At 41.4% G+C, this 27208-nt stretch overlaps 2 protein-coding genes across 2 annotated transcripts; one reads left to right on the top strand and one right to left on the bottom strand.

Moving 5' to 3' along the window:
* Positions 1 to 13568: 13568 nt before the first annotated feature.
* On the top strand, positions 13569 to 18701 carry LOC131016068 (pentatricopeptide repeat-containing protein At5g27270). The gene is made up of 8 exons (XM_057944640.1): positions 13569 to 14226; positions 14686 to 16090; positions 16174 to 16482; positions 16899 to 17003; positions 17085 to 17172; positions 17273 to 17394; positions 17742 to 17806; positions 17908 to 18701. Exons 1-8 carry the CDS (start codon positions 13687 to 13689, stop codon positions 18466 to 18468), a joined length of 3195 nt encoding a protein of 1064 aa, XP_057800623.1. The 5' UTR covers positions 13569 to 13686; the 3' UTR covers positions 18469 to 18701.
* Positions 18702 to 18800: 99 nt separating this feature from the next.
* LOC131016080 (uncharacterized) lies at positions 18801 to 23865 on the bottom strand. The gene is made up of 8 exons (XM_057944653.1): positions 23378 to 23865; positions 22961 to 23056; positions 22238 to 22348; positions 21850 to 22159; positions 21543 to 21633; positions 20056 to 20386; positions 19639 to 19787; positions 18801 to 19540 (listed from the first exon to the last, which is right to left on the bottom strand). Exons 1-8 carry the CDS (start codon positions 23654 to 23656, stop codon positions 19027 to 19029), a joined length of 1881 nt encoding a protein of 626 aa, XP_057800636.1. The 5' UTR covers positions 23657 to 23865; the 3' UTR covers positions 18801 to 19026.
* Positions 23866 to 27208: the final 3343 nt, after the last annotated feature.

The following is a 27208-nucleotide window of genomic DNA, read 5'->3' as shown; positions in this document are numbered from 1 at the left end:
TTTATTTAAGTTGTTTTAATTTTGCCTAGGGTTAATAATTTAATTCGCCTAGTAATTTTACAATTTGGTTTTAATTCAGTTTTAAGTTTCAGTTCTAGATTAATAATCAAACTCTTTACTGCTTTCTTTTATTACTTTTTCCACGATACTACTAGAAGCCCTTTAAGACTTTCCTTGAGAGATGACACTGGGTCAACTTACCATCACTAGAATGTCCTTGTTCTATTGCAAGTCAAACTAGAGGTGTTCTAGGTTGAGTCAAATTTTGGCGCCGTTGCCGGGGAAAGTTTTAGGCGTTTTAGTTGTGTCGTTTTTACTTGCTTTATTTAATTTCCAGTTTTTCTCAGTTTTGTTTTTACGTTTCTTCCACTCGGTACGCGTAATCTGTTTGTTCAGTGTTATGCATGCAGGGACGCCGTAGTCTTAAAGGCAAATTGGTGTCTCCAACTGACGATTTCTACTCTGGCTCTGAATCTGAACCTGAAATTCCAGAGCACACCGTAGAGACAAAGGAGGAAGAGGCCAGCCCTGCCTTCAAGTTCTTCGCTGCCAAAGTCAACGCTGCCAGTCCTGCCTTCAAGGAGGAAGAGGCCAGCCCTGCCTTCAAGTTCTTCGCTGCCGAAGTCAACGCTGCCAGCTCTGCCGAAGTCAACGCTGCCAGCCCTGCCTTCAAGGAGGAAGAGGCCAGCCCTGCCTTCAAGTTCTTCGCTGCCGAAGTCAACGCTGCCAGCTCTGCCGAAGTCAACGCTGGCAGCGGTGCCGAAGTTCGCACTGCCAATTTCAGCACAGACCAAGCCAGCCCTGCCAACTTCCGCACTGAGCAGAAAACCACCAAGGAAGAAACCAGCTCTGAACAGGACAAAGTTGAGCAGAATTTAAACGAGGAGAAGAAGAAGATGGCCCAGAACAAGGAATACATGGGAGACTTCACCAGACCTGTGATTGGAGATACCAACACGTCAGCAATCGTGCTCCCCACTGCTGTGAGAAACTACAATCTCAAACCAAATGACTCGAGTTTGCTGCCGGTGTTCCACGGGATGCCAAGCGAGGATGCTCTGCAATTCATCCGGGATTTTTGCACCCAAGTGCAAACAATTCCTTTGCTTAGTCTCACGGAGGACCAACTCAAGCTCAAGTGCTTCCCCTATGCACTTAAAGACCGGGCGAGGACGTGGATGCTATCTCTGCCACCCAACTCAATCACTACGTGGGGAGATGCTTGTGAAAAATTCATGCTGAAATACTACCCAAGCCATAAGACACAGGAGTTGAGAACAAAAATAATGGAGTTCACCCAAGGAGCGGACGAGCCTTTGCATGAAGCTTGGGAAAGATATGAAGAACTCCTCCGTCAATGCCCTCAACATCAATTCACTAATGTTATGTTGATGCAGTTCTTTTACGATGGGTTAGTGCAAACTGCCCAATTTATGGTGGATAGCACGGCAGGAGGTAACATAGCTCGGAAGACAGCAACTGAGTTAAAAGGGATTTTCAAAACTTTAGCTGAGAGCTCCCAACAAAAATCCGTCCGTGGAAGAAGAGTTGAAGCCAGCGCAGTGACGAATCAATTTGAAATACAACAACAATTGGCTTCAATCATGCGGGACGTACAACAGCTGAAGATGGGCAAGATGGATACACCTTCCGTTCCGGTGCAGAATTCAGCTCTGCAGAATGCAGCGCTGCCGATGCCAGCTCTGCAGAATACAGAACTGCCGATGTCAGCTCTGCCGAACCCAGCTATGCAGAATATGGAGCCTTGTGGTATTTGTGGAGATTTCAGCCACGGAGCTAATGAGTGCCATAGAATGGGAGAGTTTACTCCGGAAGGACAAGCCGAGGTCTATGCGGCACAAGGATTTCAAAGCTATAATCAAGGGCTAAGTAGACCATATGGGCAGAACATGAATCAAGGGCAACAGAATGTCAATGGAGGATGGAGAAGTCAACCGAATGCTGGATGGGGAAATCAAAATTTTGGGGGGAATCAATACCGTCGACCACCCCAAATGGGCTACCAACAGCAACCACAATATTTCCCTCCGCAGCAAAGCTCCTCTCAACCATATAGACCGCAATACCAACACCAACAATCAGCCCTGCAGCAGAGTGCACAGCCCATGCCACCACAGAAAACATCCCTAGAGGATACCTTGCAAGCTTTCATGGAGATTAGTAAGCAAAATATGGAGATGACTAAGCAGAATATGGAGTCCCAAGCATCTACCATAAAAAGGCTTGAAACAACTGTCGGTCAACTTTCCGGTACTTTGAATCAAATCCAACAACAACAGCAGCCCGGAAAGTTTCATGGCCAACCTGCTCAGCCGCATCAAGCTCTAGCTGTAACTGTTCTTCGTAATGGTAAGATGGTGGATAACAAAGTGGAAGTGCCAGCGCTGCCAAGATCATCCCTGACGAACTCAGCATTACAGAATCTCTCAAAGTCAAAGTCAGCGCTACTGCAGTCAGCGCTGCCGAATCCAACTCCGCCGATGTCAGCGCTGCCAAGTCCAGCTCTGCCTAATTCAGCTCTGAATAGCTCTGCCTTCACAAGAGCAGAGCTGCCGAGCTCAGCACAACCCAGACCAGAGATGCCGAGCTCAGCTCTGACCAGCCCTACCAATGGAGAGAAGGCAGATCAACAAAAAGATGGAGAGATGGAGGAAGAAAAGGAGAATAAACTTCATAAGTCTACCACACCCTATCGACCTCCGATCCCTTTTCCTAGCAGATTGAAGAATGAAAAGCTGGATAAACAGTTCGCCGACTTCTACAACATGCTTGCCAAGGTGAACGTGAATCTTCCTCTCCTTGATGTGATCAGAAAAGTACCGGCGTATGTGAAGTTTTTCAAGGAGTTGGTTTCCAACAAGCGAAAGTTCGGGGACAATGAGAAAATTTTAGTCTCGGAAGTAGCGACCTCAATCATGCAGCAATCCTTACCACCAAAGCAGCGCGATCCAGGTATCTTTGTGATTAATATTGCTTTGGGAAATGGTAAGAAGGCCACGGGTATGTTAGATCTGGGAGCGGGAATTAATTTGATGCCTTACTCTATTTTTCAACAATTAGAGTTAGGTAATTTGAAATCCACTCGCATGTGTCTACAACTAGCTGATAGGTCCGTTAGGTACCCCCGTGGGATAGTAGAGGATATTCTGGTTAGAGTCGGGGGTTTGATTGTGCCTGTTGATTTCGTAGTGCTTGAGATTGGGGATGTGCATGAGAATGGTAGAGACCACACTCTACTATTAGGAAGACCCTTTATGGCGACCACTAACACTTTGATTGATGTTAAACATGGAACTATTAAAATGACGGTGTTAGGGGAGTCGGTGTCTTTTTCGGTGCATGAAAATCGTGCAATGCCTTCTACGAATTTCATAAGTGAATGTTCATATATAGATGCTATTAATGGCTTGGTTGAGAAGGTATTTATTCAGGAACAGGAGTATATGGAAGCTTTTGCTGGATCGGCCGACATGGAGGAATTAGCTAAGGAAGCTGAAGAATCAGCGCTGCCTGAAGCGTCAGCGCTGCCGCAGCCAGCTCTGCCGATTCCCGCGCTGCTACAGTCAACTCTGCCGAGCTCAGCACCCTTCAGCCATACCGAGCTGCCCTTTGATGAACAGATGGAAACCAAGAGGTCAGCGCTGGAACTAAAGGAACTCCCTGCCAATCTCAAATATGTATTTTTAGAAGCAGGTGAGGAGAAGCCAGTGATCATATCTTCCACGCTGACTTGGGAGCAAGAGGCAGCGTTGCTCAAGGTATTGAAGAGAAACAAGGCAGCTTTGGGATGGAGCCTGGCAGACATTCGTGGCATAAGTCCAGCCACATGCATGCACAAAATTAACCTAGAGGAGGGAGCAGCACCCAAGCGAGACGCTCAGCGACGATTGAATCCTATTCTGATGGATGTCGTGCGCAAGGAAATCCTTAAGTTGCTGGCCGAAGGGATCATCTACTCTGTCGCTGATAGTGAGTGGGTGAGTCCCGTGCATGTCGTGCCAAAGAAAGGAGGAATGACGGTTGTGCGCAATGACAAGATGGAGTTGGTACCGACGCGTCCTACGACGGGGTGGCGGATGTGTGTTGACTATAGGAAACTCAATGCCGTCACCAAGAAGGATCACTTTCCTCTCCATTTTGTTGATCAAATGTTAGATCGTTTAGCTGGGCATGATTTTTATTGTTTTCTTGATGGTTTGTCAGGATATTACCAGATCGCGATCGCCCCGGAAGATCAACTCAAGACTGCCTTCACCACTCCTTTTGGGACGTTTGCATGGAAGAGGATGCCGTTCGGGTTGTGCAATGCACCCGGGACGTTTCAACGATGCATGATGTCCATATTCTCTGAAATGATTGGTAAATTCGTGGAGGTTTTTATGGATGATTTTTCGATTTTTGGGCAGTCATTTCATGATTGTTTGACGAAGATTGATGTAGTGTTGCAAAGGTGCATTGAAAGTGGCTTAACCTTGAGTTGGGAAAAGAGTCATTTCATGGTTACATGTGGTATTGTCTTGGGTCATGTGGTGTCTAAGCATGGACTAGAGGTCGACAGAGCTAAAGTGGAGGTAATCCAAAAGTTACCACCCCCTATTGATGTTAAAGGAATTAGGAGTTTCTTAGGTCACGCCGGTTTTTACCGACGTTTCATTAAAGATTTCTCTAAAATTAGCCAACCTCTATGCAAACTGCTAGCTCAGGACATTCCGTTTAATTTTGATGACTCTTGCATGAATGCCTTTGAAACATTAAAACTAAAATTGAGCTCTGCCCCGGTGGTGATTGCGCCTGATTGGTCATTGCCCTTTGAAATTATGTGTGATGCGTCTAACTCTGCTGTAGGAGCTGTGCTAGGTCAGCGTGTGGATAAGATGTTACGTGTAATTTACTATGCTAGTTTAACTCTGAACAGTGCAGAAGTAAATTACACCACTACTGAAAAAGAGATGCTTGCTGTGGTCTTTGCCTTAGATAAATTTCGTGCCTACATCATTGGGTCTAAGGTTATTGTTCATAGTGACCATGCTGCGCTGCGATATTTGATGACTAAACCTCAAGCTAAAGCTCGTCTGATCCGTTGGGTTTTACTGTTGCAAGAATTTGATGTAGAGATCAGGGATAGAAAAGGGAGCGAGAACCATGTAGCTGACCACCTTTCACGCTTGGATAATCATCGGATAGAGTCGAATCTTAATTGCATCCCTGAATCTTTTCCTTTTGAGCAAACATATGCATTAACCTTTGACAAGTGCAGCGCTGCAGAGTCCAGCTCTACCAAGCCCAGCTCCACCGAATGCAGCGCTGCCCAGCCCAACGCGGCTCAGTTCATCCCTGCGAGCCTTGCCGAAGTCAGCATTGATCAGCTCAGCGCTGTCCAGCCCAGCACTGCCAAACTCAGCACTGCTCAGTACAGCCCTGCGAGCGCCGAGCCCTGGTATGCCGATATTGTCAATTACTTAGTTTGTGGTATTCTACGACCTGAGCTGACATCGCAGGAGAGAAAGAGAATTTTAGCTCAGTGCAGGCACTACTATTGGGAGATTCCTCACCTCTTCAAGCTTGGAAAGGATGATGTCATTAGACGGTGTGTGCCGACAGAGGAGCAACAACAAGTGTTGAAGATGTGCCATGAAGATCATTGTGGTGGACACTTTGGGGGGCAGAAAACAGCACATAAAATTCTTCAATCAGGTTTGTTTTGGCCTTCCATTTTCAAAGATGCACACATTTTCACTCTTGCATGCGATAGGTGCCAGAGAGTAGGAAATATCGGCCGCAGGAATGAGATGCCTCTCCAAAGCATATTAATTGTTGAAATTTTCGATGTGTGGGGCATTGATTTCATGGGGCCATTTCATACTTCGCATGGGTTTCAATATATTTTACTTGCTGTAGATTACGTGTCCAAGTGGGTTGAGGCTATTCCCACGCGAACATGTGATGCTAATGTGGTACTTAAGTTTGTGCAAGAGAACATTCTTTCTAGATTCGGATTTCCTAGAGCCATCATTAGCGATGGAGGCAAGCACTTCTGTAACAAGTTGTTTGCAAAGCTCATGAAGAAGAATGGGATCACGCACAAGGTAGCAACACCTTATCACCCGCAGACCTCTGGCCAAGCCGAGACGAGCAATCGGCAAATCAAGGGAATTTTGGAGAAAACGGTTCAACCCTCGCGCAAGGACTGGTCCGCAAAGTTGAATGATGATCTTTGGGCGTACAGAACTGCCTTCAAGGGCGTGCTTGGGATGAGTCCGTACCGTCTCGTCTATGGCAAGGCCTGCCATCTGCCGGTGGAAATTGAGCATAAAGCTTATTGGGCGATCAAGGCTGCTAACTATGACTTGGACTCTGCTGTGAAGCAGCGCATGCTACAAATGGAGGAGCTAGATGAGCTACGCAATGAGGCGTATGAGAATGCGAGAATTTACAAGGACAAAGTGAAGCGACTCCACGATCGCCGCATTTGCCACAAGAATCTTTGCCCTGGAATGAAGGTACTCTTGTTCAATTCTCGACTTAAGTTATTTCCAGGAAAGCTGAAATCCAGGTGGAGCGGTCCATTTTTACTCAAAGAGGTGTTCGAGCATGGTGCGGTAGAGCTGTTGAACGAGCACACAAAGGAGAGTTTCCGAGTGAATGGCCATCGAGTGAAGCCGTACTACGAGCACCAGAGCTCGCCTATGGAGGTGGAGTCTCAAGCTCTGCACAACCCTAGCTGAAGTTCAGCTCTGAAGTCGGGCTGGAGACTTTAACTCTAGCGCTTGGTGGGAGGCAACCCACCTTTGGTTTGTTTTTAATTTTTATTTTTCTTTTGCTTTCTTTGTTTTCGTTGATTGTTTTGAGTCTTTCCTCAGTTTTGGTTGCCAACGCCGACAAAGGGAAGAAGGGAGCCAACGCTAATAATAATAAAAAAAAAAAATTAAAAAAAAGAAAAAGGAATAGCTGAAGGAGTCCGTTGCCCAAAAGATTGAGAATACACCAAGTCTAAGAGAAGGCGACGTTTGTAAAATGTGTGGGCCAAAGCTGATTAAGGTGTTAAAAATTGCTAAAAGAGAGGGGAAGGAGTCAACGCTGGATTAAAAACTAAGAAAGGGCCAACGCAGCTTTGGCTAGGAAATTACGTCAACGATTGAAGTTAAAAGAGTCAGCGCTGGCCAAACGTCGAATAGAGCGGGCTAGCAAAAGAAGGAAAAGTCACCAAAAATTTCCACCCGCAAGCGGCGCCCAGCCGGCCCAGCCATGCACTCGTCAACGCCGCACGCCTCGGTCACACGCCAGCGCTGCCAGCCGCCAAGACCGCCCAGCCATGCCCCCGGCAGCGCTGCCACCCGCCAGCGCTGCCACCCCGAACTGCCAGCCACCCCGCCCAGCCACGCAACCGTCAACGCCGCACACCCCGAACCGCCCAGCCCACCCGCCAAGCCCAGCCATACCCCCGGCAGCGCTGCCACCCGCCAACGCTGCCACCCCGAACTGCCAGCCACCCCGCCCAGCCACGCAACCGTCAACGCCGCACACCCCGAACCGCCCAGCCCACCCGCCAACCCCAGCCATGCCCCCGGCAACGCTGCCACCCGCCAGCGCTGCCACCCCGAACTGCCAGCCACCCCGCCCAGCCACACCAGCGCTGCCAGCCGCCAAGACCGCCCAGCCACGCCCCCGCACCGCTCAGCCACACGCCACATGCCAGCGCAGCCCACCCGCCAACCGCAGCCCACCCGCCAACCGCAGCCCACCCCCGGCAGCGCTGCCACCCGCCAGCGCTGCCACCCCGCCAGCGCAGCCCACCCGCCAACCGCAGCCCACCCCCGGCAGCGCTGCCACCCGCCAGCGCTGCCACCCGCCAACCGCAGCCCACTCCCGTCAACGCTGCCAGCCCGCTCAGCGCACCCGCTAAGCCCGCCCAGCCACACCGCCACATGCCAGCGCTGCCAAACCGCCCAGCCCGCCCAGCCACGCACCCGCCAGCGCACACAACCACCCGCTGACCAGCCCGCCACGGAACGCCAGCGCTGCCAGCACCTACGTGCCAGCGCTGACCAGCCAGCCCGATTGCGCTCTGCCAACCTGCCCAGCGCCTTCGCTCTCCAAATTCATAGCAACACCCGTCAGCGCTGTCACGCCACACGCCCAGCCAACCGCCACACGCCACACGCCACCCGCCACACGGCAGCCCAGCCCGGCTTCTTCGCTCCACACCGCCATCGCTGACCAGCCCGCTGTGCTACGCTCAACAACCGCCATCGCTGAACTGCCCTAGCGTGGGGGAACTCGCTAGGCGACTTGATTTCGAATTTGGCGATGGCGTTGAAGGGCGGGGCTGACGCGCGCGGCAATATACAGCTGCTACGTGGGGCCGCTCTTCAACACGCTGGTAGGGCTGGGATTCTCTCTCGTGTTGGCGTCGTTTAAGGTTTATCCGGCGGGATATGCTATTCCCAAATATTCGGATGTGTATGAAACCGTGGAATTCTTGATGGGAGTCAATTATTAACTGCCAGCGCTGCCTCGTGGAATTTATGATGGGAGTCAATTACTTTGGGGATTGGTTTGTTAGCAATTTACTTCTGTTTTCTGTTTTTACTCACTATGTCGTGCAGAGTCAGCGCTGCCTTTCTATTCTGCAGCTATCAATGCTGCCACTCTCCACTTGCAACAGACAAAGCCCTTTCTTAACCGCCTCTCACGATGCTTCAGTTTTTCAATGCCGATAATCAGGGACGTTTTCTAAACTATTCGTATTTCTTTTCTTCCTGAGGACATGGCATGCTTTTAGTGTGGGGTGTTTTCTTGTGCTTATATTAAAAAATAAAAAAAAATAAAAAAAATAAAAAAATAAAAAATAAAAAAAAATAAAATTGGCGAGATTAGTCTTCTATGCTTAGTTTTTGGTCTTTGTCTCATGCGAATTTTTATGAATTTGTGGAAGAGAAGATGGTTTTCGATGTGCATTTAGGGTTTGTGAATGAATGGTGGTTATTCTTGTTTTATTTTTAATATGCGTCTCTTGATTATGCAAAGAATTATGAGTTTTGTTGCAACATGATTGTAAGTTAGTAAAACGTGATTTGTCCGGTAGATACTAGAAGGAGTATTGTCAGTGTGATTACCTACGATTGTATCTTATCTGTGAAATGTGAAAAATGTTGGACGAATTGCCAACTCTGAAAATTCCAGCTCTGAAACATCTGGCCTGTTCTGAAAAAGTGACAGCTCTGAGTCTCTGCTCCTCTAGACTAACTATGAGCATGGGAAACCACGTGAAAAGACTTTGGATTACATCCAAATGGTTTTATTTCATGAATTATGGCTCAACTGTTGAAAATCTTAAGCACAAAAAGTGTGAAAAATGGGGATATTGATTATAAAGGTGATCACATTAGGGAATTCACTTCTAGCGGAGAATCGGGTCTGATCGAATTACTTGCATTACTCTTTTGTTGCGTCTTAAACTTTGAGTTACTTGCATGATCAAGAGATGTGTGTTGTTGATAAAATTTTGAATTGACTTTGTGAATGTTTGGATGGAAATTTGCATTGTTGAAATCAATCTCTTCCTAGGATTCATATGGATTTTGCTTGAGGACAAGCAAAAGGCTAAGTGTGGGGGGGTTGATTTATGCTTAATTGTTCTAATTTTAGGGGTTTGCATGTGCATATTTTAAATTAAATCTTCTGAAAATTGGTGCGTTTTATGGTTTGTTTGATGCTTTGCAGGAGATTTAGGTTTATAGATGGAAGAATCCAATTTTGGAGATTTTTGGGCTAAAAATGGTGTTTTTAGCAGACATCGACATAGCAGAGCTAAGTGCCAGAGTCAACTGCCAGCGCTGACCATTTTCAACTTAGCTCATAACTGCCAGCGCTGACCATTTTCAGCTCCGCCCATTCTTGCCAGCGCTGACCATTTTCAGCTCCACCCATTCTTGCCAGCGCTGACCATTTTCAACTTAGCTCATAACTGCCAGCGCTGACCATTTTCAGCTCCGCCTATTTCGCCAACGCTGACTACCTTTCCCAAGCATAATCATCGGAGTTCACTTTCCAGAGCTATGTTTATTCTTTCCAGCTCCGCATATTCTTGCCAGCACCATTACTTTCCAGCTATGTTTATTCTTGCCAGCACCGATCTCACCAGAGCTAGGTCTATAAATAGGGTTTCATTTCTATTGTAAAATCATCTATCTTTTGCTATAGTTTTAGACTCAATCTTTGAGATCTCTTGGCATCCGAAATTTAGAATTTATTGCTTTCATAGTTCTTTTTCATAGTATTGAAAATTCATTGTTTTTAGTTAGTTTTCGATTAAGTTAAGTTTTTAGTTATTTATTGGATTGTGATTGCGTGACACAATTACACGTTCAAGACATTTACGGTATTTCGTATTTCAATTCAATTTATTTTCGTTTAATCATGTTTATGTTTTTAGTTCATGTTTATGCTTTCTTTTTAATTATGCAATTTAAATTATGCACTTTAGTTTAATGCCTAGATTAGTTTTATTTTAATTTACAAGTACTTAATTTCTTAAGTTAGATTTTATTTAAGTTGTTTTAATTTTGCCTAGGGTTAATAATTTAATTCGCCTAGTAATTTTACAATTTGGTTTTAATTCAGTTTTAAGTTTCAGTTCTAGATTAATAATCAAACTCTTTACTGCTTTCTTTTATTACTTTTTCCACGATACTACTAGAAGCCCTTTAAGACTTTCCTTGAGAGATGACACTGGGTCAACTTACCATCACTAGAATGTCTTTGTTCTATTGCAAGTCAAACTAGAGGTGTTCTAGGTTGAGTCAGAATACATAAACGGATTTTATTTTAATGTTCCCAAAATTAAAAATTTCCTCCAATTTTAAGCTGACATGGACAACTGAAAATCAAGCGTGGCGATGCCGGCAGGCTGGAGGAACAATATCGTTTTGATTTCCAACTACAACTAAAAAAAAAAGAAACAATTTGTTTCCAGGTTGGGGGCTGAACGCGGCTGCCTTCTTCTCTCAGCCACCAGACCACCGCTCGCCTTCTCGCGCACCGCTGCCTTGCGGTCCACCTTTCAGCCACCAGACCACCATGCCATCTCCAGGGTTGGGGCAGAGGACGGAGGCTGAAATCGACATTGAGATATGTGGCGCGGCGGCGGGCGCACAACGGTGTGCCCCTTCAATTTGGTAGTAGGAGGAGGGATGAGGCCCTAGGGATTCAATTTGGGCGGCGATGTTAGAGATTTGGGTGGAGGAGGCACCGGGGGTTTCGATTTGCCCCCTTGAACGCCGTGCAGAGCGCGGCCGCCCTCCCAGGTCGCACAGCGCGGCCTCTTCTTCGCGACCTTAGATCTATGGTTGAAGGGGATGATAATGATGGTAGTTGACGGCGGCGGAAATTGCCTGATGAAGTCGCGGTGGCGAGGAGGTTAATCCTCCTTCGATTTGGCGTTACACCGGTATGAGCTTGGAAGTCGGAGCAAATGGTGAACGCTGGAATGGCGGCAACCTCCAGAACGACTTCGAGCTGCGGCGACCGAAGATGGATTCAGGGTGGTGGCAGATGGGTTGGGAGGTGGTGGTCGAGGGGTTTGGGGGGGGGGGGGGGGGGTTCAGGGTGTTTGGGGTAGGGGTAGGTGATTTTTTTTTTTTGTAAATTAATTTATTAACAAATAAAATTATTAAAAAATAAAATAATGGCATGTCATAGCTGATTGACATGGAAATATGTAATTGACATATAATTGGTGTTTGCTATGTAATGTCGTCAAATTTTCTAATTTTGGGAACATTAAAAAAAATCCCGTTTATGGATTCCTACGTCAAATTGAATGGTCATGAGAAAGTCGCGAAAAATTTGAAATCTTTTGAATTTACAGACAATTAATCCTACATTTTGTATAAAAGTTAAAAATTTATATTTTTAAATTCAGGATTTTGTTGACTAATTAATGTGAATTATTTTATTTTATTATTAAAATTTATTTTATATTTTGATTATTTTTAATATTTAATTTTTTTATTTAAACATATCATTTAATATCAGTGTTTGACGTGCACCACATGAATGAGGGTAGTAATATTTTAATGAAAGTGTTAGATGCACATTAGTAAAGAAATTGTCCTTTGGATCTCAAAAAAAGTAAAAGAAATTGTTCTTAAATTGGTCAGGACAAAAAAGATTGAAATTGTAGTAAGGTTGAAAAATATATATTTATTTCTTTTTCTTGTTTTATTCCTTGGACTTCTTTAATTAATTGATTTAGCCCAACAATACCTTTATTATTTTATGTGAATATCCCAGTGATCTTTTAATGATTTAACCTTGGCCTTACATTAAGTCTAAATAATTTCGGTTAATTTTATTAATTAAAAATTAGTACATTCATATGTACAACGCATGATAAATATAAAAAATAAACGATACGTTCAAATAAATAAATATAAATATCAAATAAAATTGAAATATAAATAAATATAAAATATATTTTAATAAATAAATATTTTCAAATACAAATATAAATAAAAAGTTATTCCCTCCATTCGACAAAGCATGTTTATATTCGTCACGATTATTAAGAGAAATAATGATTAAAGGATAAAAGTGATAGAAAGTGACAGAGCCCATAATTTTTTGTGAGAGAAAATAATTTATTTTTTTTGGAATGAGTCATTATTAATAGATAGACGAAAAAGGAAAATGATAAATATTAATGGGATGAAGGAGTACAAAAAAAAATGGAGAGAGAAAATAAAATATTTTAAATTTTAAAATTTCATAACTTATTTAGTTTAAATTCATTTTTGATGATTTTTATATCATATTAAAGATCTTGTCACGAACTTAAATTTAAGATGCATATTGATTTTTTTTTTTCATGAATTAAATTTGATGATGCTTAAAAAAGAATAGAAAAAATAGACAAAATTGATAGGAATAGAGAGAAAAATAGTGAAAAATTGATAGGATAAGAGAGATAAAAAAAAGAGAGGTAAAAATAGGAGAAAAAAGCTCTTAAAAATATATGGAGTATATAAATTGACTATATTATACTCCATTCGTCTTTTAAAAATATGCATTTTTTGTCATTTTGAACCGTCTAACCGTCTCACAAAATATATTCCATATTTTTATTTTTGAACACTACCTTCACTACAATCTATTTACCTTTTATCCCTATTTTTCATAAAATGAAATATTTTTTTTACTTACAAGTTACAATACACTTTTATCTGTAACATTTTTAAGAATCCTATAACTTATGCCACATGTTTTTTTTTTTTTTTTTTTCTTGTTTGGAGGGAATATGCCACATGTTTTTAACATATAAAAGGAGTAGCATATTTTCCTATGGTCCAAATTAGGCATTAAATAAGATTGGATTTATTTGATTTTTAAGTGTATTAAAATATTCTAAGTTGAATTTATTAATTTGAATTATTAATCCAACTTTATAGTTGAATTTTTAATATAATTTTATTATTTAATCCTATATTTTGAATTATTAGTAGAATTACTCGAATTATAAATAATTAAATATGGGCTTCGCTTCATAAGCCCTAAAAAATCTACAAAATTCAGTTAAAATTGGAGCCAAATTCAGTACCACAAAATCATCAGTTCACATCAATCTCAGCTTATAAATTATGCTGCAAAAACCTCCATGAATCGAAAATGGAGGCTCTCAAATCCTCATTTCTTCTCCCATCTCCATCAATTCCACCTCCGAGAAGCAAACAGCCGCTCCCGCTGCCGCCGCGCAGGGTTCGCTGCTGCCTGCATCCCGACCCATGGAGCCTGAGCTCCGGCAACCCGAAAAACATCGGCAAACCCAAACCCAGATCCAGAAACCCGAAGAACCCTCTCCCCGACGACAACGCCCGCCGCATCATCAAGGCCAAGGCTCGGTATCTGAGCGTGCTGAGGAGGAACCAGGGCTCGCGCGCGCAGACGCCCAGGTGGATCAAGCGCACTCCGGAGCAGATGGTGCAGTACATGGAGGACGACAGGAACGGCCACCTCTACGGGCGCCACGTGGTGGCCGCGATTAAGCGCGTGCGGAGCACCGCGGTGATGCGCGAGGGGGAGTACGATATGAGGGAGGAGATGTGCTCCTTCGTTGCCAAGCTCAGTTTTAGAGAGATGTGTGTCGTCTTGAAGGAGCAGAGAAGCTGGCGCCAAGTTAGGGACTTCTTTGGTTGGATGAAATTACAGGTTCTCTCTCTCTCTCTCTGCTAATTTGATTATTTCAAATGTAGTGTTTGGATAGTGCTTCAGTTTTTGCTTATCTATTGAGCTGGTTTGGGCTTTACAAGAAGTGTTTTTAGGTGCAAGCATGATCTTTCTTAACGATATGCTTGTGAAATTGAAACTATGCAAAGAAAATTTAATTATGATTGAGTTGAATTGAGCATGTGGTTCTTTTAAGCGATTACATTTGTTAAGGAGCTAGAACTACGAGTGAAAACATAGTTAGAGCTGATGCTTCTTGTTTCAATTTGTTCTTTCTGTTTGTCATAATTTTCTACTTATATTTAAGTTTGTTGTGCTATAATTATATTCCTAAGGTGGTGTTTTAATGGCATGATTGTTTATTTTCTTCATTGTCTGCATAGTTATAGTAAATTATTTTTAGATATTAATTTGGTGTAATGTAGATTTGTGCCATAACAGTTGAGCTATCGGCCAAGTGTTATAGTCTACACAATTCTTCTGAGGTCGTATGGCCAAGGTGGGAAAATCAATCTTGCTGAGGAGACTTTCTTGGAGATGCTTGAAGCAGGGTGTGAACCAGATGAGGTAGCTTGTGGGACCATGTTATGCACATATGCCAGATGGGGCCGCCACAACGCTATGCTCTCATTCTATTCTGCTGTAGAGGAGAGAGGTGTGATACCTTCAGTTGCTGTGTTTAATTTCATGCTATCTTCTTTACAGAAGAAATCACGACATAATGATGTTGTATATTTCTGGAGGAAGATGGTTGATAAAAGGGTAGCTCCAAATCATTTTACTTACACAGTTGTCATTAGCTCACTTGTGAAAGAAGGCATGGCTGAGGAAGCTTTGAAGACATTCGGTAAGATGAAAAGTATGGGTTTTGTGCCTGAAGAGTCGACTTACAGCCTTCTTATCAGTTTGAGATCCAGACATGGTGAGAAAGATGAAGTCCTTCATCTCTATGACGATATGAGATCCTGCGGGATATTACCTAGCAATTTTACATGTGCTTCACTCTTGGCATTATACTACAGAACTGCTGACTATTCCAAAGCTTGTTCACTTTTCACTGAAATGGAGAGACTTGGTGTTATTGCAGACGAAGTGATTTTTGGCTTAATGATTCGCATATATGGTAAATTGGGTCTTTATGATGATGCACAAAATACCTTTCTAGAAATCAGGAGATCAGGAAAACTGAGTGGCGAAAAGACATATATGACAATGGCACAAGTTCATCTCAGTTTTGGGAATTTTGAGAAAGCTTTAGAGGTGATGGAACTAATGAAAAGTAGTAACATCCCGTACTCTAGATTTGCATACATTGTCTTGCTGCAATGCTATGTAGCAAAAGGAGAACTATCATCTGCAGAAGGTGCATATCAGGATCTTTCTAAGATCGGACTTCCTGATGCCATGTCCTGTAAAGATATGCTCAATTTGTATCTGAGACTCGGGTTGTCTGAAAAGACAAAATCTTTTGTTGCCCAGATCAGAAAAGATAAAGTTGAGTTTGATGAGGGGCTTTTGATGACAGTCGTAAAGGTTTACTGCAGGAATGGAATGCTAAAAAAAGTGGAAGAACTGATCGAGGAGTTGGGTCGAATTGAAACATTTGAGAGTCCATTCCTCCAGGCATTTTCTATGGCCTTGAATGGACAATATAACACAGCAACCGAATGTGAAAATTGGTATGCAAGCTTGGATCAATCTAGATCTACAGCAATTGAAATGGTGTTGACGCTTTGTTTGGTAACAGAAAACGAACCAAAGATGAAACAAAAACTTGAGTTTTTACTCAAGTCCAAAATTGGTGAGTCGGTAGCCAACAAAATGATAATCCAGTTGGTCAAAGATGGTAAGTATTTTCTTGAATAATATGATTTAACCAGATATTGATTCTACATTCTGTCTGAAGAGCTCATTGAATACCTCTTGCAGGTGACAAGACTGCGGAGTATCTTTATGAGCTAATGACAAAACTTGGTTGCCGAATAGAGGATACTTCGTTGGCATCTATAATTAGCATGTATGGGAAACAAAAGAAGCTTTCCCAAGCTCAGAAAGTCTTTGCTTCAATGGCAGATTCTGCTACAGATGGGAAGCTCATATCTGGTTTGATGATTGATGCCTATATTGCATGTGGCAGAGAAGAGGATGCATACTTGTTTTGTAAAGAACAGACTGCAAGAGGACACAATCTTGGTCCTGTATCTATAAGCATACTAGTGAAAGCTTTGACAAAGTGCGGTAAGAGATTATTACACTTTTAATGCTTTTTGGATCATTTCTAGGGATTTTGGGTTATCGGGGATTGCTCGATGTTGTATTATCTCCTTCCTGTTAACTTTCCGTCCATAAAATTCTGATCTAGGACACCGTAAATAAGTATTTGAAACTCGCACACATGGCCACTAAAATTTAAGACTTTCAAAAGGCCGACGTTACGACTATTACTGCAGCCAGACTTTTGGCTACCCTACCTTTTGCAGTTAATGCAGAAGTACTAGTATAGTGAGATCATTCCTAGGAAAACTTGTTATGTTTTCTGATGTGTCCTATTGCTTTCTGGGTTCAACAACTATATAACAATGAAGACTTGGTTCGACTGTAAGAATGGTTTTAGATTTGCATAAGATTACACTTAAAATATTTGCTGCTTGCAGGTAGATACCACCAGGCAGAGGAAGTTATTCGTCATAGTTTTCGTGAGAATTTGGAGCTTGATACTGTAGCATACAACACTTGCATTCAAGCAATGCTAGAAGCTGGTTAATATTTCCTTATTATATTCCTTCTAAATATTTAACGTTTTTAGCTCATGTTTTCTATAACTAACATGTATGTCACAGGAAGACTTCATTTTGCTGTCAGCATATACGAACGCATGCTTTCTTTCGACATTTCTCCATCAATTCAGACATATAATACCATGATCAGGTTAAACTTATAATGTGGGGAATTGTGCTGGTGCTTTGAACTAGTAATGAATATAGAGTTTGTTAATCCATCAATAGAATTGGCATTCATGATATTGCAGTGTGTATGGACGAGGCCGGAACCTGGACAAAGCAGTGGAGATATTCAACATGGCTCAGAACTTGGGTGGGGCACTGGATGAGAAGATATGCACTAATATGATTTGCCACTATGGAAAAGCTGGTGTGCCCCTGTCTCAGACTAGTGATGCGATCAACCCTGTTAAATTGCATATCGAAATTTAACTTTTCTACTAGTGCTTGAGGGAAGACATTATACCGTGCTTAGGGGCTGCTTATTAAACTTAATTTCTAAATTGGTTCATAGAATCTGTTGACAAATAGGTCTATTCCTGTCTTTGGATTGTATATACAGGAAACATATCTAGAATAATTTCAGCCTTAAGAACTAAACACGTATTGATAAATCATATAAGCTCTGTTCAAATAACTTAATTCTAAAGTCTGGAGATTAGTTCAAAAGTTAAATGTATTTACTATGCTTGACTATTATTTTACTTGGCTTTGCAGGCAAAGTTCATGAAGCAATAGCCCTATTCCGTAAAATGCAGGGGGAAGGAATAAAACCTGGGAATGTATGTTCATGTTTATATCATGCGTGTAGCTCGATTGCTTTGTATGCATATTATGACCTATCATTGGTTTCTGATACTTGTTTGGGCGCCATGAGGTGCAGGTGAGCTACAACGTCATGATCAATGCATGTGCTGCTGCTGGACTTTACCGAGAAGCAGAAAACCTTTTGCTAAGCATGCAGAGTTCCGGTTGTTCACCCGACTCCCTTACCTACCTTGCCATTATTCGGGCGTATGCTGAGAGTAGAAAATATGCAGAAGCAGAAAAGAGTATCATGTCAATGCAGAAGGATGGAATCTCACCGAAATGCGCCCATTTTAACCTTGTACTCTCAGCTTTTGGCAGAGCAGGATTAATGGTGGAAGCTGATAGGGTATACAGGAAAATCTTATCAAGTGGGTTAAATCCAGACCTTGACTCCAAATCAACAATGCTTAGAGGATATCTTGATTTTGGGCACGTTGAAGATGGAATCTCCTTCTTTAAAAGAGAGTGCACTTCTGTAGGTCCAGACAGATTTCTTCTCAGTGCAGCAATTCATCTTTACAGATCAGCTGGCAACGATTTACAGGCCGAAGAGCTTTTAAGGACCATGAAAAACTCGGGGGTTCCATTCTTGAACAATCTTCAAGTTGGATCAAAGACGAAGAAACTCACGTGAAAGAATGAATTTATCACAGCTTTGAGTTATCAGGTAGCCCACAAACATTTATTCAATAGTTGAGAATCTTTGTAAATTTTCATTTTCTGGGCTATGTCAATGACAGTGATGAATGCCCTTCTTTTATCTTGTAAATTAGACCCAATTTACCTCTCCCTATCCAAAGAAAATAGGGAGGGATTCAGTTATAATTTTCAAAATCAATACAATCTGCAAATTTTGCGCTTCGTTTATGATATTCTGCGTGTTTCTTCTACTCATACGTATTAATATCAGTGAGAGCCTTTTCTTTCTGGGCTAGTCTTAATATTGGGAGTAACTATCAACAACCATATCAAAATCTGCAGTGATCTAATTCAAAACTCTAGTCAGCATGAACAGAATGCCATTATTATTCGCTAATTCACAGAACCTGCCTCTAAAATGAAAAATAATCGAATGCTTCCCAGAAATGAAAAAATTCTGGGCCACGTAAACAAGGGCTTGTTAGAACAAATTGGCCACTCATATTAATCACTTTAGGCAAAATTACAACTAAGGCTCAGCAATACAATGGCTTCATTTAGCAGCATCTTGCCCTTCAGCAAGTTTCTTCCTCTGTTGATGCTCTGCAACTTTATAGTCTACTACTTCGCGGAAAAGAGTGGCATCCAACACGCAGTCCTCGCTGCCATAGACAGCTGCTTGAACGCTAGCCATGAGCTTAGCGATTTCTCTTCCAGAGAATCCCTCAGTCTTTGCAGCCGCTTCCTTGATAAGATCCTCGGTCACGCCCTTGATCTCGATTTTCTTCTGTTGTTTCTTGAAAAAGTGTGAGAACAAGCCCGGTTTTCTCTCCCCCGCTTCTGCTATGTACTTGCGCAGATAGAGTTTGAGCAGTTTAAAACGTTCCTCCTCACCTGGCAAGGGGAATTCGAGGACTTCATCGATACGATCTGCCACAGCAGAGTCAAGATCACCGGGTCGGTTGGTTGCAAGAGCGAGGACTATATCCTTGGACTGGTCACCAGTGCGAAATAACAGTGCATTGAGTGCACTCCTTTGAGCTTCACTCATATATGTTTTGTTCCGCCTGTTAAAATAGAAATGTGTTGCATTGATAGCAAGATCAGAGAAGATGCCAACATTACTTCAGATATTCCTCTTTTAGGAGAGAAAAACATGACTTACTCGCACAAAAACGCATCTGCTTCATCAATGAAGAGCAGCAATCCCCTGTTGGATTTCTTTGCCCAATCAAACAATTGATGTATCTTCGTAACAGCCTGAGAACCCAGTGGCGCAACATCTCCTCCAGTCATCAAGGCATAGTCAAGGCCCTAATAAACAATCAGATTATTTCAGAAAAAATAGTCAATTAGATGCTCGAGTGATTTCTGAAGAGAACCATCTCCAGTGGTAAACCAAAGCATTGCTGAGATCTCCCTTCTAATACATTTGATTGAAATAAATACACATTGCATCTAAATATCCACAAAAGTATTCACGCAATAATTATTCGCTACTTAATTTAGGCAGAAAAAAGAATTTGTCCAACTAACAAAAAGTAGTTGCACATTTCATGAGGAAGAGATTATGACGTCTTACTGATTTACGGGCAAGCTCCCTAGCAGCCATTGTTTTCCCAGTTCCTGGAGGCCCATAAAAGAGCATGTTTCTAAATGGTGCCTGATGAGCTTTAGTGTTAGCTGTTGCAGTTGCCAAGTGTTGAATTCGCTTCTGAAGAGAAGGATTTAAGATAACATCGCCAAAACCATTCCCATTTTGGGAACTTCTCTTAGCACCACCACTGGAGATGGTCCGCAGGCCTCGAGAAAATAGGCCAGACCATGGATATTTCCCTCGCGAAGATTCTCTTATTAGAGATGGTTGTCCCAAAATTCGGTCCACATAACTCCAAATGACCCTAGCACCTTCTCTGAAATTTATGCATTCCATTAAGCTTATATAATATACTAGTAATAGCTAGCACCACCTAACAATAAAGATATGTTACAGATATGACTAGTACACCAATACAAGATCAAAAAAGACAATTTAGTAAGGTTAAAAAAAGACAATTTAGTAAGGTCATAAATGAAATTTGCTAATCCATTCGATTGCCCTTATAAACTAGAGGCTTGTTTATTAGGCAGTACCGGATAAGGCATGACATGTTTGGCTATAACGGCTTTCACTATATAAAGTATCCATTATATACTTGCTTGGATGCAACTTAGTTTATTATTTGGTTAGATGTATTAAAATTCTCCATTTAATTACAATTTCTAAAATGTCATTTTGTATCATGAGGAGGGCAAGAAGAGTGTTATCTCATTATCTTTCGTATTGTGCATGACACAAAGACAGTAGTGAAACAAAATCCCATATGTGGGCAATAGATACTGGGTCATTGTTTAATCAAGGGCTGTGAGTTTTAAGCAAACAAGATACTAGAGTTATAAGTATCTATCAGTATCATGTGTAGTAAATGAGTCCTAACTAGATTGTTTTTAAACTGAAAAAATGTCATAACGTTAGTTATAAACAATACAAGACGATAAGAATGAATTGGTACCTATAGGAAGTAAATTGGACGAGTAGTTATCTTTTTGCATGAAGAAGGAAATTATTTGCTCAAAACAATACACTAATCATGCGAGCTCCTAGAAGAGCAAATGCAATGATTGCTTAAAATAATGGATGAGAAAGAACCTTGATCAGTTGAATGCTACCAATGTGAATAAAGAAACTAGTAACTAACAGCACAACTCCTGAAAATATGGCAGCATCTTATGTTCCTTAGCCTTATAACCTAGACTTCCCATTCCAAGTTCAACACTTATAACAATCACTATGTGTACTCATTGTTTCCTGCTATCAAGTACTACTTAATTATGGAGCTTTCTAATGCAACCAGCATTCCGCCTCTAGGATGGAAAAACTGCGTCTAAACTTGACCATTAAAAATGGCACTACACGACAAATTCAACCAACAAAAAAGACGGTAGTATCTTGTCACTCATTTTTTTTGCAGCAATTATGAAATATTAGGCAAAAAGAAAGGTGTTGCACACCGTCAACCATCACAATACCTCGTCGTGTAAACTCCTGCAGCAAGAGCTGTTACACCTCCAACAGCTACAACAAGCTTATTTTGATCGGTCAAAATTGCATGCAGACCCCCTATATTACATTAACAGTAAACTAAGGTTAAGATGAGAAACAAGCATAATGAAATGATTAGGTCAGCCTAAATATATTAACAAGCTGACTTAGAGCCAGAAGCAGAATATACGATCCCAATGCATCCTATATGATATGGCATCAACTTTGTGTATCACGCTAACAGCAATATTACAGATACTATTTCAGAAGAAAAATAATGGAAGAAGAAAAAACCTCCAATGTGTTCGAAAGTTGTATTTATCGCAGAAACCCATTTCTCTCGCTCTGCATTTGCACGCTCAACCAGCATCCTTTTATTAACTTCCTCAGCAAGTTTGGCTTCATGGGCCCTTCCCTCCGCCTCTGCCATAGCCCGCACCCTGATAGTTTCACGTTCAATCTCTGCCTTTTCTCTTTCAGTTTGGCGACGCTGTGCTTGAATTTGTTCCTCAGTTGCTCGTCTGGCAGCCTCCTGCCTCATAGCTGATTCCTCTTGCATTTTCACAAGCTCTTGATTTCTTGCTCTTTGATGTTCATTCTCTGCCTAAAACGCTTAAGATTTTATTTCCTATAATTAATGAAATACTTTTGCACTTCATATGCACCCAAAAAAATGACGTACCTGCATTCTTTTCCTTGCCAGTTCATCTTCATAGCGAGCCATCTGTGATTTTATTTGTGCCTGTGTCTGAGCTAGCTTTTTTTGTTCATCATACACCACTCTTTGTTTCTCCTGCCAAAATAGAAAATCTCTTTGTCATTTTTGGATATGAGAGTGAGGATTATGCTCTTTTATATGCAATAAATGGTAGCTACTATTGAGTATCTAAACAATCAAAACTTGGTCGCACATTTTTACGTCAAATAGTCTAGTCTATTAGTACTTAGTAGGGTCAGAACTTTTCATCATAAGCAAGGAAAAGTTAACTATAAATCTATAGGCCTTTTTGTAACTGCTTCAATTATAAGATGACGTATGATAATTGGTAACGAAACAGTCCTACAACATCCCTGAGACATGATAGATTACATGTTAACCAGCTACATGATAGAAAGCGGCTACTGCATTCATGCTTGGCTCACAAGTGAAAAACTTCGGCTCATTTTGTATAAGCTGGAAACCAAACTATCCTGCCTAAAATCACACCCAAACCCATCAGGACAATTGTTCTGTCCTATCTATTCATAACTATGAATACAGTAACAATGACACCGTCCTTGGTTATAGCACCAGGGACTAGATTACAGCATAAGTGTTTGAGCAAATGTTTTTTTCCTATATCACAGAGTTCAGCTCAACAAAAATGCAACCGGCACAAATGATCCGAGACCTAACGAAGCTTACAGTTTCAGCTTGAGCTTGTAACGCCTTGAATTCCGCTGCTTTAGCAGTTAACTCCTGCTGCCTCGTTTCTTCTTGCTTTTTCATCACTTCAAATACCTATACCAATAAAATTGGCTCCATATCAAACTCAAGAGATCCAGAAACCAACTAAAATTAGCCATAAAAGAAGCCTCAGACCTTCCCCGCATACATGTGGCTGCAATATTAGTAGCAATTACATGATTTTCAATTATGCCCACTAAGAAACACATCAAAATTATCCAATATTTCTTATGATTACTATACCCCCAAGGAAACTACACAAAACCTATAATTCCACCAAAATTGACACAAAAAACACATCAACACAAATGATGCTTCAATATGTTAACACTAACAAAAAACTACTCAATAAATCGAGACGCAAACTCTTAAAACCTTTTTAGCGTGCGAAGAGCTAGTAATCTCTTTCAACGCCTTCGCGCCCCTCTCCAATGCCTCGGGGTCGAACCCAGAAGATGTCGTCCTAGGATTTTCATTTCGAGGCCGTGGCTCAGCCGGCTGGACTGGCGGCTTAGCCGGCTGCTGAGGCTCGGGAGCCGCCGGAGAGCTGGAGAATGGAGAAAATTTAAATGGGCCATCTGCATAGGCGTGGTCTACACCAAATGCCGCATAAGCTACAGCTGCTAGCACCCCTGATGCACAATTTTTAGCCATATCCCCGCCAAGAAATCAGTCGATTAGCCTAGTGGATTGCCCAAGACGATGATTCAGGGACTTTTAGGCTCTAAATTTCAAGAGATTCGGGAATTTAACTTTCACATGACATTGGCTTGAGGGAGAAGAAACGAGGGTTTTGTTGAGGCGCCATTCGCAAATGAGGAAGAAGATTCAGGGTTTATGTAGGGTTTCTAATATTTTGGGAAAATAGCAGTTTTGGGTTTTAATGGGGTTTTTTTTTTTTTTGAATAGTTAACTTTTAGCAATAAAATTTTATTTCTCAATCAGAAAAATAGATAGTGCATCGGAAAAGTAGCCTCCAAGCATATAGCGGGAGCTATTTTTCTGGTCAATTATCTACTTTTTAGATTATATTATGAATTACTATTATAATTAATAATTGTATATATATAGAAAAATATATACTTTCTTTGTCCCATAAGAGCGTACTTTTTTTTTTGGATAAATTTATAATATTAAATAAAGAAATTAAAAGGTTGCGCCACAGGACACGAACCCAAGACTTTTAGCCTTAAGCATTAACCCCTTACCTCTGTCCCATAAAGACGTGTTTGGTTTTGGGTTATAGCCTGTATTAGTTAAATTAATCCAAAGTAATATAGTGTTTGGTTTTTTATAATATTTATACGGAGGGCCCAGGTATTTCGGGCCCGGTGCTAAAATGAAGGATTAATCAATACTAATAAACCCACATCCCCCCTCCGACTAATAATCCAACCAGAATCTGCATTACTTTTTTGCTACCCTTCGCACATCTATCGAGGAATTACTTTGAGCCCTAGCACCTCTCTACCTCTCTCGTTCCTCATCGCATTTTTTCCCTCTCTCTGTGGTTGAAGAACACGAGCGGCGTCACCTTCGAGCAAGCAAGAATTTCAACGGCATCACCTTCGTTTTCAAAGATCTCAAGAACTGGAATAACAGATTCATCGGGAATCATCTGTACACTCCATAACAGGTGAGAAATAGACGATGATTATTTCTCTTTGTTCCTTCGTCTGTACTTTATCGCTCTGGGGGTCGTGATTTGGGTCTCCACCCAACTGGAAAACACAAAATCACCCAGAAAGTTCATTATTTCCATCGCCATTTTAGGATTCGCATATGTTATAATGAAAATAATGCCGTAGAATTACGATTTCAAAGCTCACGCTTAGGGATGGCAATTATACCCGCGGGTTCGGGTACCCGCGGGTACCCGACCCTAATGGGGCGGGATGGGGCCAATACTTTCGGGGTCGGGGCGGGGACGTGTATGAAAAGTTAAACCCGAATCGGGTTCGGGGCGGGGGCGGGTATATAGATCCCAACCCCGAACCCGCCCCGAATAATATATATTTAGTATATTTTAAATTATTTTTTATTATTAATGAAATATATTAGTATTAATATTATATTAAAATTCAAATTTATGATATATAACATTTTTCTCATTCTTTATATAACATAATTCATCCACCCTTTTTCATCCATTTTTCAATGTGGGACATTATTTCTCTTCAACTCTCCCACATTTCTCACCACTTTTGTCCCACATTGAAAATGTAAAGAATAGATGAGGAAAGTTGGCTTTATAAATAAGATTTCCTACACAAGACTTAACTTCATTAACTTTGCTATATTTTTTCTTTATTGTATAAGGAAAAAAAAGCAAATTTTAATAAAAGTTTAAATGAATTTGAAATAAAAATTAAGTTAAAATTTTTACAAATTTTAACTTTAATTTAAATTTAAATTTTGCGGGTACCCGATGGGTATTCTTCCCCCATTGGATAATATCCGCCCCGACCCCGCTCCGATTTAAACGGGTATTGAGGCGGGGCCGGGGATGAATTTCTTAGGCGGGTACGGGGATGGGAAAGCAATACCCGGCCCCGCCCCGCCCCGCTGCCATCCCTACTCACGCTTTTAGTTTAAGGATTTTGCAGATTTTAGGGCTCATAACTAATATATTTTGTGCTTGTGATTTTTTAGGGGAAATTCTTATATGTTGAGGAATATTCTGTCAAAATGTAATCTGATATTATGGATTTGAATGATACCTACAGAAACATAAATAAACTACAAGCTTCTGCATAATATGAGTGCCCTGTATAATGGTTCATCGTTACTTGAAGGGGAAATATGTGCTTTGCTTAATTTCATTCCCCCATTTTTTGTTTCGTTAGATTTAATACGAACTTCTATTTTTTTTGTGAACACACATATAGGAAAATCTAAGGAGGACCAAATCGAATAGCAAGATCTCGAAGGTGAGTTCCATCTCTCAAAAAGCATGTTGGGATAATATGTCAAAATGTATATGAACTTTAGAATTGCAGATTCCCTTCACTGATGTGCATTAGTTCTTTTTTATGTTCATCTTTGGAACTACTTTAAGTTGGTATAACATTAGAACCCCTGTATTTGGTGCGCATCTATGTGAGTTGCTTATGCATAGTTAATTTGCTACTTAGGCATGCTGCGACCCCTTGTACAGATAGTTTTTTGTTTTATTTTCATACATTTTGGTGCAGTTTTTGGCAATATAAGTGTTTGAAATATTAAACTGCATCAGAACTGCCCATTTTGTGCATGAAATCAAGCAAATTCCTTTGAATTTGGGCAGGCTGCGAACTTTGGTTATTTTTTAGTCCTTGATGCCTTTCTGTTTCTTTGTTTTTTACGTTCAATATTAGTCTAATTAATGCTAATTCACGAGGTTAATGGATTCATTTTTTTATGGAAACTAGGATCCTTCATTTAAGAAATGTCTGGGAGTGAAAATAGTCGAGTGCGTGACATGCGGTTTGTGTTGTTGCAAGAGATATTGCGAGTTCATGTGATCAAAGTGATTTTATTGTTTGCATATTATCATAAAACTAGGTTAAGCAAAAGAAGGCGTGGCACAAGAGCCTTAAAATATGAGATAGTAAGTAAGATGCCCGATCAAGAAAAACATTTACGGCGTTTAGTTGGTGTACATGATGTTGATTGTATTTCTAACCTTCGTATGGACCGTAGGACATTTGCTAGACTTTGTGTGATTTTGCGTGAACGGGAGGATTTGGTTGATGGTCGTTTCGTTACCGTTGAGGAACAAATAGCAATGTTTCTATCTGTTTTAGCACACCATAAAAAAATAGAGTAGTTCGGTTTGACTTTTGGAGGTCCGGTCAAACCATTTCGCACTACGTACATGCCGTATTAGGGGCAATTATACGGCTTCATGATTTGTTCCTTGCGAAACCTAAGGCTGTTCCCGAGAATTGCACTGATCCGAGGTGGCGGTGGTTTAAGGTATATACATAACATGAATGAATAACAATTTCATAAAACTGATCTTGATTGTCCTTGGTGTTTTTTACTAATGTTATGTGTTATTTGTGAATAGGGCTGTTTAGGGGCCTTACACGGCACATATGTGAGTGTCATGGTTGGTAATGAGGATAGACCCCGGTATAGGACACGGAAAGGACATATATCGACGAATGTTCTTGGGGTTTGCGATCGAAACTTGAATTTCAGTTATGTTCTAACTGGTTGGGA

This window comes from Salvia miltiorrhiza, chromosome 3 (genome assembly GCF_028751815.1).
Source record: "Salvia miltiorrhiza cultivar Shanhuang (shh) chromosome 3, IMPLAD_Smil_shh, whole genome shotgun sequence".
NCBI lineage: Eukaryota > Viridiplantae > Streptophyta > Magnoliopsida > Lamiales > Lamiaceae > Salvia > Salvia miltiorrhiza.
Note: the sequence above shows the minus strand (reverse complement) of the source record. Positions and strands in the feature narration are given on the sequence as shown.